The sequence below is a fragment of the Triticum dicoccoides genome, chromosome 2A, assembly GCF_002162155.2.
Source record: "Triticum dicoccoides isolate Atlit2015 ecotype Zavitan chromosome 2A, WEW_v2.0, whole genome shotgun sequence".
In the NCBI taxonomy this organism is placed as follows: Eukaryota; Viridiplantae; Streptophyta; class Magnoliopsida; order Poales; family Poaceae; genus Triticum; species Triticum dicoccoides.
The window spans coordinates 693,325,557-693,343,477 of NC_041382.1; the positions used below are offsets into that span (position 1 = coordinate 693,325,557).

The following is a 17,921-nucleotide window of genomic DNA, read 5'->3' on the forward strand; positions in this document are numbered from 1 at the left end:
CACCCAAAAGAAAAAGCAGAATATTGTGTGCATGCAAAAAATAATATGGTCAACTCCCCAATATCTCCGCAGTTCGTGCCTCTGGCACCACATGGCGATCCGAGAGGGGTTAGTCTTCCTAACCTTCAGGAAGTGCCGCATTTATCTTTTTGCGTTTCTGAAAAGGGGGTTAATGCCAAAAAAATGGCAAGTTAATCTTTAGTGAGGCCAAAATGTTGACTATTGATTGGTTGATTGCTAAGGTGTGTTGGATTCACCGGCTATCCCTTGGCGGGATAGGATTAGTCAGTTTTTGGATGGTCGCTCCACATTTGATTCAAAATACGAGAGGGGTGAGCAATCACATTCCCATCTATTCCAAACCTAATTGAACTCATTCCATAAAATCTACCCCACAGGGCAACCACCCTAGTATCGCTCCACTTTTCTCATCCTATAAATGTTCCGCTCACTCCCGCGCATCCTCCTGACCCCCTGTTGCCCTCCTCCTCCGACGTCATCGGGGGAGGGCATTTTGTCATGCAAGTTCATTCCCCCGCTCTCCGTCATCTCTGACTTGGAGTTCGACTAGGCGCTAGATCCATGTGGAAACAGAGGTTAGATCCACTCGAGCCCCGCATTACTCGGTTAGTCATCCTTTGTCGGAGAGCCAACATCGTTAGCGGTTGGGGCGCAAAGATGAATGTGAGCAACCAAATTCTCAACCTATTCCCTCTACCCCTGGTTGATCTCATTCAATAAAATCTACCTAATAGGGGCAACCACCCTAAGTTTGCTTGGCTCGTCTCGCCCTAGAATTTTTTCGCTCACCCCCCGAGCGAACCAAATCTATCACCAGCACTGCCCCCTTGCCCCTCTTACCACTCCCCGGATGAAGGTATCGACGATGATGGTTGAAACAGGGGGCAGCGGTGGCTAAACTCATCTTCCAGTCACATCCCTCCGCGTCCTAAGTCACCCCTCTCCTCCCGCTATATCCTCTGGAGCTGCAGTTCAAGCTACCATGCATGTGATTGATTCGGACAGGGAGCCCCCCACCATGTCATCTATTTGTGAGGAGAGCCTGAATATGGCATCGGTAGTCGGCGGCGGCTCATTGGTGTTCTGGTCCAATGTATGCTCATTGAACGAGCACACCACTAGTGGACTCTATGGCGTCCATCGATCGTCAGCCCATTCGACCTCATGCAATATCATTGAGGGCATGTCATTGGGGTACCAGCTGAAGAAGGATGTAGTTATTGAGCTGGCATGATCCTGAACACCTTCAGAAGCAAACTGATGTTTAAATTTTCTGACAACCTGTGTGAGCTTTGAAGGGTAGCATGTTAGACAAAGATTTTTTTGGCTTCTTGACCATAAGCTAGAGATGACAATGAGAAAGCACATCGAAGAAGAAGATGAGATGAGAAGATTGGATGACTAATCACTAAACTTATTGACATATTCGTTATTTCTCTTTGATTTGCAAATATGTTGAATCAATCAGGACTATAATGAAAAATGCACGATTATTCAAGTTCCTAGTATTTCCTAATATGAACACCACAAAACATTCATGAGATGGGACACCACAAACGATGTGCGGGTCTTAGAAGTGTACATCTCGTTGGTGAATGTTCATGCTTCTCCCCTTAGGTCGGTTCCTTTTGCATGCTCAGGCCGGATCAACTTGAGCTACACAACAATAACAAAATCACAAATACACCAATGGATTGTAACAAACCTTCTTCATGCTTGGGTTTTATTGCTATGAACGCGGTGTTGAGTATATGAGAATACATACGATTATATAGTAACCTACCGAACCTATAGAGTCCTAAGCAATGATTAGTTTTGGTCTGAATCGGAAAAAATCGGGGACACTAGATGAAGAAGATGAATATGACATGCAGGGTAGGGACGTCATTGAAAGTAGCTTATTGAACAGGCTCAGGGTCAGGATTGATCGGGATTGGCAAGCACATGGTGTCAATTTCAGGGATTATAAAGTCATGGTTTGATTCCGATGGACTGTACAAATTTAAGGTTTTTTTGGGCACATTTGCTATCGATAAGTTGCCTAGAAACGAACGGGTGAAAGTCTGAGAGAAGAAAGGGAGGTGAGGCGTAGCTCCATGGCCGAGCCGAGGGCGCCCCGATGAGCGACAAGGCGTGGTGTCACTAACTCGGTTGAGCTCGAAGCGAACTGGATCCAGGGAAGACACATCGGCGATGACACAAGTGGAGGGGAGTCTAAGACTTGATGGTTTGGGGGTGCGCGGTGGGCTGTCGATGCTGAGAAAAGGATGAAGGCGGCGTTGGTGGTGGGGGAGAGGGGGCCTATAGGAAAGCTCGGGTAATAGCAACATGGCGTGGCGCTAGTCACGGGCGAGAGCACCGGTCGCGAGTGACGGCAACAGGCGGGTCGACCAGCATTAGATTGGATGGTTGGAAGAAGGGCTAGTGGAGGAAGAAGTTACAGGAGCCCTTGAATTTAAATCAAACGGCTAAAAATTCAGCTTACATTTTTTTCAAGCAACTTAACTATAGTTGAGTCTTTTTTCCAGACTTCACTCCCGTGGATGCAATCTACCCGACCAAACGGACAAATTCGGACGAACCAAACTCACATTTGATTTCCTCTTCTGCCGGTGTTTCCTCCTCGTCATGCCACGGCAGTCGGCAGCCAGTGAGTGAAGTCAGTAAGTCACCACAGACCACACAAATGCTTCCGACCACGGCGACCGCCTCAACGCCTCCGCCGCCACCGGCCCCGCCGCCTGGCGAGCCGCACGCTGCCCTGTTCCTCGCCCTGGGCTACATGCGGCTGCCTGAGCTGCTAGCCTGCTGGCGCGTATGCCGCCTCCTCGGCGAGGCCGTCGCGGGGGACCCCCTCCTGTGGCGCCGCCTCGCGGTAGAGCCGCCGCTCAGCGGCCGGGTGACCGACCAAGTCCTCCTCAAGCTGACTGCGAGGGCGGAGGGGACGCTGCGGTCTCTCCGCCTGTTCGGGTGCCTCCACGTTTCCGACACCGGCCTGCTCCGCGTCGTCGAGCACAATCCCTGCGTCACCGAGGTATTGGGAGGTTTCCGGCGCGTGGTTGTTTCCTCTAATTGAAGTGTCTGAGGTTGTGAATTGGTGAATGAGTTGCATTCTTGGGTGTGGAGTCGGTGGCGCGCGCGCAGTGTTTGTTGTTATGCCTGGCGTGGTGGTTGCATAGGTTCAACAACTCAGCTCATGTTTCCATGACTAGGATGCAATCATTCTTTATTTATTCTAGAACTGGAATTGACCCGACTGCAGAATCCTCATCAAACCGCATCACTTGCTGAATTACAGCTATTGGATCATTTAGTGGAACAATTTAGGCTATGAGATGTGAATGCTATGACAAATAAACCATTGCCAGTCGATGTGTGCTTTTCTCCTGGTGTTGTACGGTTTGTTCACCGGAGGCTGGGGCCGGCAAGTTGAGTAGGCGTCGTGGTCTGTGTGGGTAGGCAGCAGGAGATCGAGAAACTAGAGAACTAGATTGGGTTGAGAAAGCATATGAGAAGAGAGACTTCTCTCACTGCTTGTCCTCAATGATACAATGGGTATGCTTTTATAGCATATATGCCTAGGACTCAAATCAATTAACTAGTAGTACAAGTACTTTATCTAAACTGGGCAGGACATGGATTGATTTTCTATTTAACCTCTGTTTCCTACGCCTCAGCTGCTGCTTGCTGAATCGGAGTTGATCTCTGCTTGTGTAGAGTTGTGATCAGACTCATCAAGCTGCTCCTGATCCTGTCTTGCCTGCAGGTCGGGCACAATTTACCTGCTGTTCCTGGACTACTTGTGTGACTCTTCATACTCTGTGAACTAGTTTGACTCAACAACATAGATAGATAAGCTCATATGAGCTTCGTGAACCAGAGAGACAGAGCCCATGCTGTGTATGTATCAACTATGAAGAAACACATACCACTTTTTGCAAGGAATAAATCTGCTACATTTTACTGGTACGAACTTGGACGTGATGTTGTCTAAGAAACTAAGCCTTTTCTTTGCTGTATATGATTAATTTAGGCTGGTTGGGATGCCCGTACAAACCTTTTCACATGCACCATAGAAAAGATGGCAGTTCAGTTGATTAATTGCTGCTACTTGCGCTAGGCAAAACGTTGTACCTATCGACAATAAAAGAACACATAGCTAGGCACCCCCTGATATATATGCTATTAATGCTTTGGTAGTGTAGAACACGGCACTAATTAGTACTCAGTCACTTCAACTTCAGAACTATCATGGCCTAATGACGTGGCGTCTCGACCCCGCGCCGCCTCCTCTGAGGCGACTCGGGGGCAAATCCTAATCGCCTCGACCCGCTCCTCCCTGCGCGTCCCCCCTCTCCGCCGCCGCCCGAGGTACTCACCGGCGCCGCCGCGTGGTACTGGTGAAGGTGGCGGCGGGGATCCAGGCGTCTCCTCCTCGGGCGGGGAGCCTCGGATCCATGGCGGCGGCCCTGGCTGGTGACACGCGGCGCAGCTTGGCGGCGGGCGGCGCCGGCGTGGACAGGTGGGCCACTTCCCTGGCCATGTGGATGGCGTGGAGGTGGTGGGCTTCGGCTGCGGCGGCGGTTCCTCGCTGGATATTGGTGGCCATGGTGATGTTCGTCCTCGACCCCGATCTACTCCAATCTGCAGCGGATCCGGCTCTTCGTGGCTTCGGTCACCGTTCTTGGGTGCTCGCCTTGCAGATCCGGTGGCTGGAAGGGTTCCGGGGGAATCTCTTGGCCGGCGTGGCGGCCACTCCGATGGCAGTGCCTTTGGGTGTTGCTTCCCTCGTTGGAGGCTTCGGAGAGGACCTCCTTCCTTCCACCCCTCCCAGGAGCTCAGGTGAAAACCTCAGACCCCCCTGTTCCAAGCGACGACGACACCACGGTGGCGTGCTCCTTCCTGAAGGCGTTGCTTGGGGGCTGCTCAAGCGGCGGTGGAAGTGGCGGCGGTTCGGTGTCGACACATGCATTCTGGTCAGCTTCATCTTGGAGGCTGCGACGACGTAGGCGACGCTCGTCTGGTGGAGCTACTGCCGATGGTCGAGGCATCGTCGGCAGTCTGCGCCATCAGGCTCAGGGTGCTCAGGGGGAAACCCCAGATCTGGGTCTTCTGGATTGGATGATGATGGCGTTCTATCGCTTTCCCTTCTGGGGGCATCGTTTTGGAGCTGCTGGCTGGAGGGATGGTGGAGCGGTGCTTCATCTCACACATTGATGGCGGCGGAGATCGATGGCATGGCGCTGTGGAGACTCGGCGTCCGATGCACGGAGATGGGCTCGCGCAGGAGGAGGTTGCTGTCTGGCGTCATGGTGACGTTGATGGCAGAGTGGCCAGACAAAGTAGAAGCCTCAACATGATCTGAAGACCTATGGAAGATGGCGGCGACGACACACGAGTGCGTCTGACCGGATTGTGCCCCAGACCCGGTATGTGGCTCGGCTGGGGCTTCCGAATGAGTTTCGGCTTCCGGCTTTTGATGTTAGGCTTAGGTGAGTGGTTTGGGTAGTGGCCCAGCTAGCACCCCTTCATCATATTGGATAGGAGTAGCGGCATATGTTGCCAAGATGGTGGATTCAGGCACATTGTTGTAATACTTTGTAAGGTCCTCGAGAATAATCAATAAAGTGGCCGTATGCATCTCCCAGATGCAGAGGCCGGGGGTCATCCTCCTTTTCTAAAAAAAAATGGCCTAATGACGTGAAGAAATTCCAAATACCGGCAATGTCTAGCTAATGTGATTTTTTCTTAATGCCGGCATTGACAAGAAGACTTCACGTGAATAAAACAGATCATCAGTCGGATTAGCGGATCGAGAGAGAACAGATTGGGGCGGCACTGGATTGTAGAGTTAGGATGCGGCGCTGGTACTTAGTCATTTCCTTTTGGCATTTCTTAAATCACACAACTTCATTGTTGTGAAACAGCTGCGGATGCAGAATCACTGCAGGGTTCGGTATAGTGAGGTTACAGATCTGGTTGGATCTCTCTCCCTCGCTTTCCCTGGAGTGGAATTTCTAAATGCTTCATATTATTTTGCTTGCCTTTGCTCATGGTGATAGTGACTGGGGTTAGGGCCTTAGGGGTAGAATCAATATTGGCATTAGTACGTATAAATGTATGGAGTGATTGGATGCTTGATAGATATCCTGGGATATGTATTTTCTTACACAGTACATTGCACTGGAATTTTTTTGTTTACTCTTGGCTACAAATTTCGGTAGCACTTAGACCACTGCAATGTTTGCAAATTATATCTGATGCTACCTTCAATTTGGCTGCTTTGATATTAAATTGTTAACCTGCTTGGCTGTTTTGCCTTTTTTAAGGACAAATCCTCAGTTCAGAAACTTGTGGATTACGTAAGTGTAGCATTATCGATCCAGGGGTAAAATTAGCATGGTCAGTTTGCCAATTGCCACATCTAACTTCCAAAATGGAGAGGGTTGGCCAGTCAGGCATACATGAAATTTATTTTTGTTTTTCAACTACATAATCCTGAAACTATCCATTACTGGTATACATTGCTTTCCTTTCCAAAGCAAACTGTAAGCACTCCCCAAATACCAAAAGTGCCTTCAGAAAAAGATTCTCCCTAGACATGCTGGGAAAGTTTTGAGTTACTAATGTGAAGCATTTTTATTTCGGAATCATGGTAATTGATCCCAACTTCATATGGAACACTAATGGCTTGTTTAGTTGCCCCTTTTGATTTTGTGCAGTGATTCTGGGTTTCTAGCAAAGTAAAAATGGCAAATTCTTTTCTGAATTGATTACTAATATGGAACCTTCATGCCATCTTAACCTCTGGTTATTGATCTTGATGAACTCCAGCATTTACAGTTCTTCTATATTTGCTTGATTGCTAATTTGTTATCAGAATCGTGGTTATATGCACGTGATAGAAACTCTATGATGATTATACTATTACCAAGGGTTTTAGCTCACTTCCTCCTGTGCAGTAGCTGCATGTACCTCTAAATGCATTTAATCTAACTTACTCTTAACTTGCAGATTTATGTTCCTGGATGTACAGGCTTGACTGGTGATGGGGTGGTGAACATTGTTCAGCTTCTGCACGAACACAAGGGAAATATAAGTCGTCTCCGACTCGATGGCATTAGCAGGATGAGTAAGCATCATCTTGATATTATCATGTCTCTCATGTGCAAAGGAAACCCACAAGGGCAACAAGATGGAATCCCACTTTTCTACAACCATAGAGCCCGTGAAGCGCTGAACACCAATGATGAACGCCCTATTGATGTTGATGTTTGCTCAGTGTGTGCGAATGTCAGGCTTGTGTTTGATTGTACGAGGGATGACTGTAGGTATGCAACCTCTGATCCTCTAAATTCCCACGAGATCTTCTCTTTGGGAATAGCCTTAGTAGTGTATATTGGACTAATTGTGATTGCTTGATTCCTTATCCGTTCTGCTAGTTCAAGATTCATCTTTGATTTGTGATGGTCAGTGCTCATAGACATTGCTCGCCATTTTGCTCTCTCCTGTGGTTGTGGAACAGCTGACTTGGTTTTTTTTAATGAATGGCCTTTTAAGTGATGGCCCTGAAGCTCATTTATTTGCACTATGGGGCTATGGGCTACATGAAATCAACTTAGTTCTGTTACCTGTTTTGTTGCTCTTGTCTCGAGAATAACTGATGCAGACATTTAGGCATCCTTGTATTTCTACAGCTCTAATGAGTTCGACACGAATCAGTTAAGGTTTGTACACCTCCATATTGACAGTTTGGTTATATTTCAGGAAAGTGAGGGACAGCTTGTGGCGGTGCCGAGGCTGCTACTTCTGCTTTCCTAGATGCGAAAAATGTGGTGGCTGTATCAGTCCGGAGGATCTAGTCGAGGCTGATCTTGCTTGTTCAGATCTTATGTGCTTGGATTGTTGGCTTACGGTCCCTAAATGCAGCACATGCAATCGGCCTTACTGTGAGAGGCATGAAAATTTGATGGTGTCCTTGTCGATGGCTGGCCAGTTTTCATGCCAGCGTTGCAAGGAGCTCGGCTCATCACACGAGAGTCAGGAAGATGACTATTAGAAGTGAGCTTTCCACCCCTCTTCTGTTACTGCAAACACTTGAGGTACTTACTAAGAATTCTGTACTAGCATTTGCTATTGGATTTTACCGACGCTTCGAGCTTACAATGCTAGCTGAACATATCATGATGCTGAATTATATACCGATGTTTGTCAAATGAAGCAGATACATATTTCATGGACCAGTTAAACTGATTGTTTGAATGACAGTCCAATGGTCACAACTGGTGTACGCATGCCAGTGGACGCCTTAATTTTGCTGGCATTTTGAACATTATTATAATCGAATCATGACAGCATATCATTCACCTTCACTGAGCATTTAGCCCATTGGAATATGTATGCACACGTGCATCAAGTTTCACAAGGTTAATGCTATTGACTAAGATGCATCTACGGTACTTAGACTTGTCTCGTGAGTGAGTAAATAGCATAAAACCACTACAATTGTGGTTAGGGTTCTAAAGGACCACCACTATACAAATTTTCGTTCATAACTACTACTACTAGAGATTTCATCGAACTGCTCGTGTGCACAGTAAGTGGCATGGCGGCATATGCCTCGCCGGAGTCAAAGAAGGAGGCTTGCCGGGGAGGAGGCGGAGGTCTTCGGGCACGGTTGGGGTGCAGGCGGAGCGAGAGGAAGCTGCAGGCGAGCTCGGGGTGCTCAACTGCTCATGCGTTAGCTGCCCACATGGCCAGTCGCGGCGGTCGTCGGAGCTCGGCACCGTGGCGAGGCAGGCACGTGGACGCACGGGGAGGAACGGACGACACCAATGCCTGCAGGAGGCCAACGCGAGCCCGTGGGTGTCGACAAGGGGAACCGGAGCTTGTCGAAGAGGAGACCGCACCGCACGGAGGCGGAGAAGATGACGGCCAAGGCGACGATCAAGCGCGCCCTGGACCGATTCCTTTGGCGGGAGGGTAACTTGGGGCGAGGCAGAGCGCTAGGACATGGCGGCTGGGCTCGGGGAAGCCGTTGGCCACGAGGACGAAGGACGCCGCCGTCGGCGTGCTCTCGTGGTGACGCCTGTGAGTCGGGAGATACGAGTTCACAGACAGACATCCTGTGCATCCTTCTTCACCTCCACATCCTGTGCGTGTCGTCGATACCGCCCATGTCCAGCTCTAGAGCGATACAGGACGGGCTCGGCATCCTGGCCTTCGAGGTGTCGGCGGCCATGTCGCGATTGATCAGGAGTCGACGTGGTGGTCAGGAGTCTCTGCGCCTTTGTCCTGCGTGCCTCACGTCCACGGACCCTACAAACAACAAAGTACTACACATTTTGACGTGGAAGCACTCGTGCACAGCTACTTAAAGAAATCATAGTAAATGAATTATGCTGTATCTTTTATTACCCTACGTGCGCATAGCACAACGTAGCCACAGCGATCGATGTTACTGTAAGCGCATCCAGAGCTGCTTCAACAGTAAACATCATCTTGAAACGTACTAGTAATACAGAGAAGTGTAAAGACCTCGTCACGTGTGACTCTACAAGACTACAAACAAAGGATTAATTTGCCCTCGCTACAATCCGGTCGACTACACCGGCTATGCAGATCCATCTCGACGAAACTTATCACGTCGATGAAGCCAGCACCTTCTCCCCGGCCACGTTCTTGGACCAGCCGGTCGGACACCATGCCGCCGCTTGCGCTTGGCTTGGTACGCGCCCATCTTGGAAGCTACCACTGGTTCTTCTTCTTGCAGATCCGCTCGTGCGCCACGCCATGCATGTCTTCGAGCGCCTTCTCCCACACGGCGTGCGGCACGATCCCGCTCCTCCACACCCCCGGTCGCTGGTATGCTTCTTTGCACAGGACGTGGGCGACCTGGTTGCCCTCGCGGTATATGTGCTGCAGCTCGTACGTCGAGAAGTGCGCAAGCAGAGTCTTGATCTCCTGTTGCATGGACAGCGGTATGCGGGTCTGCATCTCCTTGCCGGTCAGGAGGTCCACCAGCACCTGGTCGTCGCCTTCCACCACAAGCCCGCCACGGAAGAAACTCATCGCGAGCCGCAGCCCGCGGATCAGTGCTCGCGCCTCCACTATGCCCACCGTGGAGTGCTCCGTCGGCTCGGCGAAGGCGACGAGGACGTGGCCGTTGCAGTCGCGGATGGAGCCGCCGATGCTCGCCCGGCCGGACCCGTCGTGATAGACAGATCCATCGAAATTCAGCTTCAACCATTCCCGGGGAGGAGGTTCCCACCTGACCAGAACGCGGCTCGGATGGAACGAAGGGGACGAGGCCGACAACGAGGTCGAGGTAAATGGTGTCCTGCAGAAAGGAGCAAAGGGAACTGGGGCTGCAATGCACGCCATGTCTAGCGCAAGCTAGATCTCTTCGCTTTCTCTTGCGTACTGCAAATGAGGAAGAAAGCCTAGCTGCTGGTCTATTTATTATTGATTTCGTGGTCCGCCAGTCGGATTCAAAATCCAATCCGTTTTCGGCTTGGAAAAGGCTCGTATTCGGTCGGCTAACTTTATCGCTTTGCGTCGACCGCGCTCACTATGCCATCCGATCGCCCGATCACATTTTTCTAAAAAAAACTTCCGATCTACTCGTCTTAAATCAAGACAATACAACGAACACCAAAAAATTACACAAATCCATAGACTATCTACCGACGACTATAAACACTGAAGCAAGATGAAGACGTGACGCCATCATCGTCGCGGGAGCCGAACAGAACTTGTTGTAGTAGACAATCAGAAAGTCGTCATGCTAAGGCCCCATAAGACCAGCGCATCAGAACAACAAACGCCACTTATGAAGAGTAGCGTAGATCAAAATGATCTAATCTGAAGACACACAAACGACAACCAGATCTGAGCAAATCAACCAAAGACATATTCACCGGAGACACACCTGCACATGTCCACCGATGATGCGACGCACCATGGAAATGAAGGCTAGACGGAGAGAACCTTATTCCATCTTCAAGGAGCCATCGTTGTCTCGCCTTCCTGAGCAGGACAAAAACCCTAACAAAACTCGAAAAAAAATTCCAAAAACATAGCCCTCCCACCAGCAAGGTGTCGGTGTTAAACCCGACAGATCTCGGGTAGGGGGTCCCAAGCTTGGTGATATGAGCTAGATGTAACATGAGACAAAACGGACACAATATTAACCCAGGTACGGACCCTCTTGATGAGATAAAAATCTACATCCTGCTTCTGATATATTGATTGTGATGGGGTATAGTGTATAGTATGATCTACCGCAAGATCGTATGAAGGAGTTCTAAGCTCTAAACCTTGCAATAGTGCCTCTACAGACTAAACCGTACGGCTTATATAGACGTTCAGGGTGCCTAGGGTTTACAAATTAGGGTTTACAAATGGTCAGTTACAATCTAGGGATAAGCATGCTGATCGTTCAAATATGCTTGAAGTGTACGTCAAGTCCTCAGAAGATCTTCATCTTGATTACTCCAAGGGCCAGGGCCTGCATGGCCCATTCATCAATCTTTGGTGGGTCCTTGGTCCGGCCCATAAACAGGAGACTGACGTTGCTAGCACCCCCTAATCCAGGACCCCAACAGTGCCCCTGAACTAGTCTTCAAGCCGAGGACATCGGGTATCTTCTTTGGGATAACTTTACAAGCCTGAGTCTTCGGCTTCGTAGACGAGTTCCATCCTTCATGTTAGCTCCCACTTCCGAGGACATGCTCGGCTCTGAGGTCTTCTTGGCTTTCCCTATCACAACCAGGCATCAAATAAGAGGAAATATCTTTTAACAAGACCTTCTCCTTGGCGTGCTTTATTAATTCAGCAAGGCCGAGTAAAAATCAGACCTCTTTGAATTTTTTTGTGCTGTTATCAAGTTTGGACCATCTTCAAAACATTTCTTCTAGACTTTGTGATGAAATTGACCTCACCCTAAATTATCACTGGATCACAGCACAACCCAGAGCACACCAACTCAACTCTCAGTCAACTGACAGTTGAAACTCTAGCTCTGAATTGCACAAAGGAAACTACACTTCCTCTGTTGAGCTAGATCACCCCTCCCAAACATCTCAAGAGACTCTCCTAACCCTGGGGATCAAAGGAGTGACACCACATTGGAAAATCTCATGCAATATTTCTCTCACAGAAACTATTTTAGTTTCTGCTAGAAGGGGAAAAATAAATCCAGAGAACACTCAGGCTCATCAAAAATTAGTGAAATTAATTGGAGATGACCTTGATGCCTAGTGTGAGCTCTGGTAAAAATGTGAGAACAATTAGGACATGGCAAAGTCTCCAAATAATTGACAGAACCATGATGCCCTAAAGTGTTGTGAAGGAACTACCCTCTAGGTAGTTTTGGAAATTCCCAAATATTTTGGGCAGCACCTAGTAGTTGCACATGACCAAATTATATCACAATATTGATCATTCACAAAGCACACAAAATCACAGTACCCACTTAAGCTTTCTCCCCTGTTTTTCAGGTTGTGAAGGAAGTGCTAGCTAAGAGTGTTTGTTTGAGCTGAAATTTTGTAGAGTGTTGCACCCTAGTTTTAGATCACTACTAGACATAGCTTCCTAGCTTGGATCACAACAAACTGACCTGCACAAGCCCCAGCATGTTGCTGTCCGAACTGAACATGGTGAAGCAATCTAGCACTGATTCACGCCAGGACAGAACCAATAACACACACACACACCCAAAACACGGCCCCTCACACCCTAGATAAGGTTTGGCCGCCTGGAGGCCACTGGCATGCCCAATGCCAGTGGTGACCACCTCCAGAGCACGCTAACTGTGTGCTCTACTGCACGTTCGTGACCAAACCCTCGCTCCACCCTGCCCCGTGCCAGACCATTGTGTCCGCCGCAGAGCCCCGTCCCCGCTCACCTTCTAGAAGCCATGTAAGCAGCCAAACCGCTCAAACGCTCGAGACCAATATTCAATATATTTTAGCGTAGTTTGAATTTTACCGTTTCATTCGATTTGGCATTTCGAAAAAGTGGATGTAACTAATTTCAAAAAACTCGTTTCACTTTATTTAAAAAACTGATTTCACAATTAAGAAAAAACAGATTTAACTCATTTTAGAAGACTAATTTTATTCATTTTAAAACACTGATTTCACTCGTATCAAAACACATATTTAAGTCATTTCAAAGAATTGGTTTCGCCCATTTTGAAAAGGTGATTTCACTTATTTCAGAAAACTAAATTCACTCATTTTGAAACACTGATCTCAGTTATTCCGAAAAATGTATTTCACTCATTTACAGAAACAATTTTACTCATTTCAGAAAACGTATTACGGTTGTGTAAAAAGACAAATTTAGTTATGTGTACGGAAAACGTATCTCCTCATTTTAGAAAATTGGTCTCACCCAATTCAAAGATCATATTTCACTATTTTTAGATAGCTAATATCACTCATCTGAAACGTTGAAATTTATGCGTGTTTGAATGTATTCAAGATTGATTCTTGTTCTAAAGGTCTTGGCTCCAGGAGTTCAAATATACACAAGGTTTCGAGAACAAAAATTTTGTTTTGAAGATATGAACAATCTAAATAGTAAAAATGGAATTAAAAGTGATGGATTTAGAAATGAAGAGAGGAGAGATAATGTTGGAGAAAAGAGAAAAGAAGGATCATGCATGTGTCCTTTGCATGTGTATGGTAGGCCCAGTCTAATGAAACACGGAGACTTAAATAAGGAAAAAAGGGAAATACAAATGTACATCTTTTGAGCTGACAGCATGCTATTGGTGAGAGAACCACCGGTACATCTCGGCACCGGTAAAAAACACTGCGGCCATGATGTAGACAGGGTTCGCCGGACAGAAAGTCCATAGTATGATGAAGTGTACAGCCTATTCGAATAGCCGCGTTCACGATCCATTGGTCTTATCTCCCTTCTCCATCTCCACATCCTCTGTGTGTAGTCGACACCGCCCATGGCGATCTCCAGAGCGAGACAGGACGGCTCGGTATCCTGGTCTTCGAGGTGGCGGTGGCCATGTCGTGATTGATCAGGAGTCCGACGTGGTGGTCAGGAGTCTCTGCGCGTTCGTCCTGCGTGCTCCGGCTCAGTCTCGCCTGCTCCGGCTCACGTGCGGCGAGCTCGTGGCGGATCTTGGCCGCGCGTTGCCGACACCGCTGCATTGCCAACACCGCCGCGTCGCCTCGGGACGCCATGCCATGGACTGCCGGACGCGCCATTCCTCCACGACTTTTTTTTTTTTGAAACGGAGGCAAAAGTTTTGCCTCATCGATTAATTAAGCAGAAGAGAGTTGCTCGGTTAATTAGGGAAAACCGAGCGAAAACCAGATTGCCCAGTTAATTATGGAGAACCGGGCTAAAACCCTCACAACCGCTGAGCGGCACACATAGAAAGCCCCACGCACACCACTCCAAAGAGGGCCTCACGAGACCGCACGCAGGCGTCATCGTCATCACTTCTCCCCTAGAGGCGTCATCGCCATCCCTACACTCTGAGCAAACGACTCCCACTTCGCCGTAGGCGATCGTCGACTCAACCCACACTGTAGCGGACACGTGAAGCTGCATGAAGATCGATGCCAAAACCTCAGCCTCCTGCGGCCAGCCAGCGCAACTCCAACTCTGACGGAGAACTCAGTAGGACAAAACCAGGCACGGCTGGCGCCACGGGAGATCGCCGAACGGGCAACCTGCAGCCAGTCATCGTATACCACAGGGCCTCGCCGCCGCAGCTTCGACTCCATAGCAACAAGCAAACCGAGGCAATACCGTGGACACGCCGAAGAAGAGCCGACTACCGCAACCATTGCCGCGTCGCCGACATCACTCCCACCATCATCGTTGCCACAGAAGCCTGGACGCCACCAACCACCGGTCCCGCTTGCCGATGCCGAGCTCCAAGACGAAGCCCCCAAGAGGGAAAACGACACCAAGGCGCCGTCATCGTCCGATCATAAGATCTAGGGTTTCCCCTGAAGAGGCCGAGATGGCCGGATCCGTGCGAGAGGAGTGCGGCAGCAGATCAGCGATGCCTCCAGGAAGGTCACGACGGCCACAGCCGCCGCCATCGCTGGTCACGACACAGGGCCGAGACAGAGTCTTCACCCGAGCTCCCACACCACCTCGGTTGCACATCATCCCGCACCGGCACCGACAAGCCCACCAATCATCCTCGCAGCCGAAGCCGCCGCCCGAGCGCCAAACAGGCAGCCCGAGCCCCTCCACCACGCGCCCCGCCAGAGCAGCAGCACCAAGACGGGCCTCCACCACGCCGGAGCAGGTGGCCACCCAGCCACAGATCCGTGCTGCCCGGACCTCCTCCGCACATCCGCCGAGCCTCCCTGCCCGGCCTCGCCTGAGCCGCAGCCCCTCACGCCCGCCTGCCGAGCTTCCCTGTCGCGGCCGCCCTGTCGCCTCAGTGCGACCCACACACGGCACATCCGCGCCGGCTGGGCCACCCCACGCCGCCGCCGTGCCTCTGCACGGTCCCATTGCGCTGCTGCCGTGCCTCTGCACGGCCCCTTGCGCGCCGGAGCACCCGCGGCATGGAGCCGCCCCTGCACGTCACCCACTGCAGCGCGACTACTGCACCGTCGATCCCCTCGCACTCCCTTTGCACCGGCGCCCTTGCCGCGACGCGCAGGCAGCAGATCCGCGCCGCAGGACCCACTGCACGCACAAGACGCCCTCGCCCCGACGCGCAGATCCACGCCCAGCCCGCCGAGCCCCTGCGCCATGGCCGTGCACCGGCGGGCGCACGCAGCACCCCACCAAGGCCGCCACGTCGTGGCCGCCAGCCTTGAACTCGACTCGCCGGCGTGCACAGCCCCTGGACCACCAGCGCCGCCGGACACCAAGAGCGGCAGATCCGCCCCCACTGCGCCGAGAAATGGCCCCACCGCCGCCGACGCCGCCCGGGCTTTGCCCGGCGACGCCCTCCGGCGGCGGTGAGGGGAGAGGAGGAGGAGGGCGTGCCTTAGGTGGCCGGATCTGGGGCGCCTCGGTGCGGCCCGTGGAGCCGCACGGGAGCGAGAGCCTGTCTGAGTAGTTTGCAAAAGTCCTCCACGACTTAGACCGCGTCTACGTTGAGGAGAAGTGGGGAATCAGCCTCGCGCGCCTGGACGCCACGATCGTCTTCTTGGTTGCAGCGGCACGCAGCGCTCTGGGGCGAGAGGAAGCTGTTACAAACAGCTAAGAACTACACATTTTGAAGTGGAAAGACTACTAGCACTCGTGCACAGCTACTTAAAGAAATCAGAGTGAATGAATTATATCTTTTACCCTACGTGCGCATAGCACAACGTAGCCACAGCAATAGATGTTACTGTAAGCGCTTCCAGAGCTGCTTCAACAGTAAACATCGTCTTGAAACGTACTACCAGGTAATACAGAGAAGTGTAAAGACCTCGTCACGTATGATTCTACAAGACTATTACAAAGGATTAATCTGCCCTCACTACAATCCGGTCGACTCCACGGGCTATGCAGATCCATCTCGACGAAGCTTATCACGTCGATGAAGCCAGCGCCTTCTCCCCGGCCACGTTCTTGGACCAGCTTCCGCTTGGCTTGGTACGTGCGCGCCCATCTCCGAACCTACCACAGCTTCTTCTTCTTCTTGCAGATCCGCTCGTGAGCCACGCCATGCATGTCTTCGAGCGCCTTCTCCCACACGGCGTGCGGCACGATCCCGCTCCTCCACACCCCCGGTCGCTGGTATGCTTCTTTGCACAGGACGTGGGCGACCTGGTTTCCCTCGCGGTATATGTGTTGCAGCTGGTACGTCGAGAAGTGCTTAAGCAGAGTGTTGATCTCCTGTTGCATGGACAGCGGTATGCGGGTCTGCATCTCCTTGCCGGTCAGGATCGAGGTCCACCAGCACCTGGTCGTCGCCTTCCACCACCAGCCCGCCACGGAAGCAACTCATCGCCAGCAGCAGCCCGCGGATCAGTGCCCGCGCCTCCACTATCCCCACCGTGGAGTGCTCCGTCGGCTCGGCGAAGGCGACGAGGACGGCCGTTGTAGTCACGGATGGCGCCGCCGATGCTCGCCCGGCTGGACCCGTCGTGGTAGACGGATCCGTCGAAATTCAGCTTCAACCATCCCCGGGGAGGAGCCTCCCACCTGACCAGAACGCGGCTCGGATGGAAGGGAGGGGAGGAGGCCGACAACGAAGTGGAGGTAAATGGCGTTCTGCAGAAAGGAGCAAAGGGAACTGGGGCTGCGATGCACGCCATGTCTAGCTAGGTAGTAATAGGGCTTTTCCTTGATCTCTTCAGTTTATCTCTCGTACTGCAAATGAGGAAGAAGTACTGCAAATGAGGAAGAAAGCCTAGCTGCTGGTCTATTTATTAACTTTGGAGTGCCGGTGCTGGTCGCCGGATTCTAACTTTCTTTCGGATTTGCGGAGGAACCATCACCCCTGATCCACCTCGGATTGATGATTTCGCGTGTCCGTCGCAACGATGGACAGAATTTGCACCACACAAAAAGGCCTGCGTCATGGAACCATACTAGGCTCGGACACCAATCCTATTAGCCTTGCTCCGTTTAACTTATTCGGACTCTAATATGGAATTATTTTTGCAGTGCACACAGAAAAAAAGATGCGAGCTCGAGCATCTACAACCGGACCCATATCCGCCCCAAACGCCCCGGCGGGCTGCCCGGTCACTGTCCGGACGAAAAATTGCTACCCAACCAGATGCCTTATATTCAGCCCAAATACCCGCACTGACCGGCAACCCTTATATCCACTCCATATCTGGGTGGATATGGGACGCCCTGGCGCGCCCGCGACTTCGGATCCAGCCGATTCTGGCTCACCCAACCTCACATGAGTTGGAACCTATCCGCACCCCGGACAAACCCTACACGCATTCAAC

The 17,921-nt window shown here is 50.9% G+C and overlaps 2 protein-coding genes across 2 annotated transcripts; both read left to right on the plus strand.

The window, feature by feature from the left end:
* Positions 1–2,617: 2,617 nt before the first annotated feature.
* Positions 2,618–8,333, plus strand: LOC119356322 (F-box protein SKIP28-like). The gene is made up of 3 exons (XM_037623268.1): positions 2,618–3,055; positions 7,036–7,352; positions 7,789–8,333. Exons 1-3 carry the CDS (start codon positions 2,708–2,710, stop codon positions 8,078–8,080), a joined length of 957 nt encoding a protein of 318 aa, XP_037479165.1. The 5' UTR covers positions 2,618–2,707; the 3' UTR covers positions 8,081–8,333.
* Positions 8,334–9,573: 1,240 nt separating this feature from the next.
* Positions 9,574–10,301, plus strand: LOC119351918. The gene is made up of 2 exons (XM_037618690.1): positions 9,574–9,885; positions 10,000–10,301. The coding sequence occupies exons 1-2, from the start codon at positions 9,671–9,673 to the stop codon at positions 10,235–10,237; spliced, it is 453 nt and encodes a 150-aa protein (XP_037474587.1). The 5' UTR covers positions 9,574–9,670; the 3' UTR covers positions 10,238–10,301.
* The last annotated feature ends 7,620 nt before the right edge of the window (positions 10,302–17,921 follow it).

What these genes read in the sequence shown, in the direction of transcription:
- LOC119356322 (XM_037623268.1), top strand. Translation starts at nt 2,708, where the DNA reads ATGCTTCCGACCACGGCGACCGCCTCAACGCCTCCGCCGCCACCGGCC. An exon ending in ACAATCCCTGCGTCACCGAG is followed by an intron (nt 3,056 to 7,035) that starts GTATTGGGAGGT and finishes CTTAACTTGCAG; the next exon opens with ATTTATGTTCCTGGATGTAC. An exon ending in TGTACGAGGGATGACTGTAG is followed by an intron (nt 7,353 to 7,788) that starts GTATGCAACCTC and finishes GTTATATTTCAG; the next exon opens with GAAAGTGAGGGACAGCTTGT.
- LOC119351918 (XM_037618690.1), top strand. Translation starts at nt 9,671, where the DNA reads ATGAAGCCAGCACCTTCTCCCCGGCCACGTTCTTGGACCAGCCGGTCG. An exon ending in CTCCACACCCCCGGTCGCTG is followed by an intron (nt 9,886 to 9,999) that starts GTATGCTTCTTT and finishes TTGCATGGACAG; the next exon opens with CGGTATGCGGGTCTGCATCT.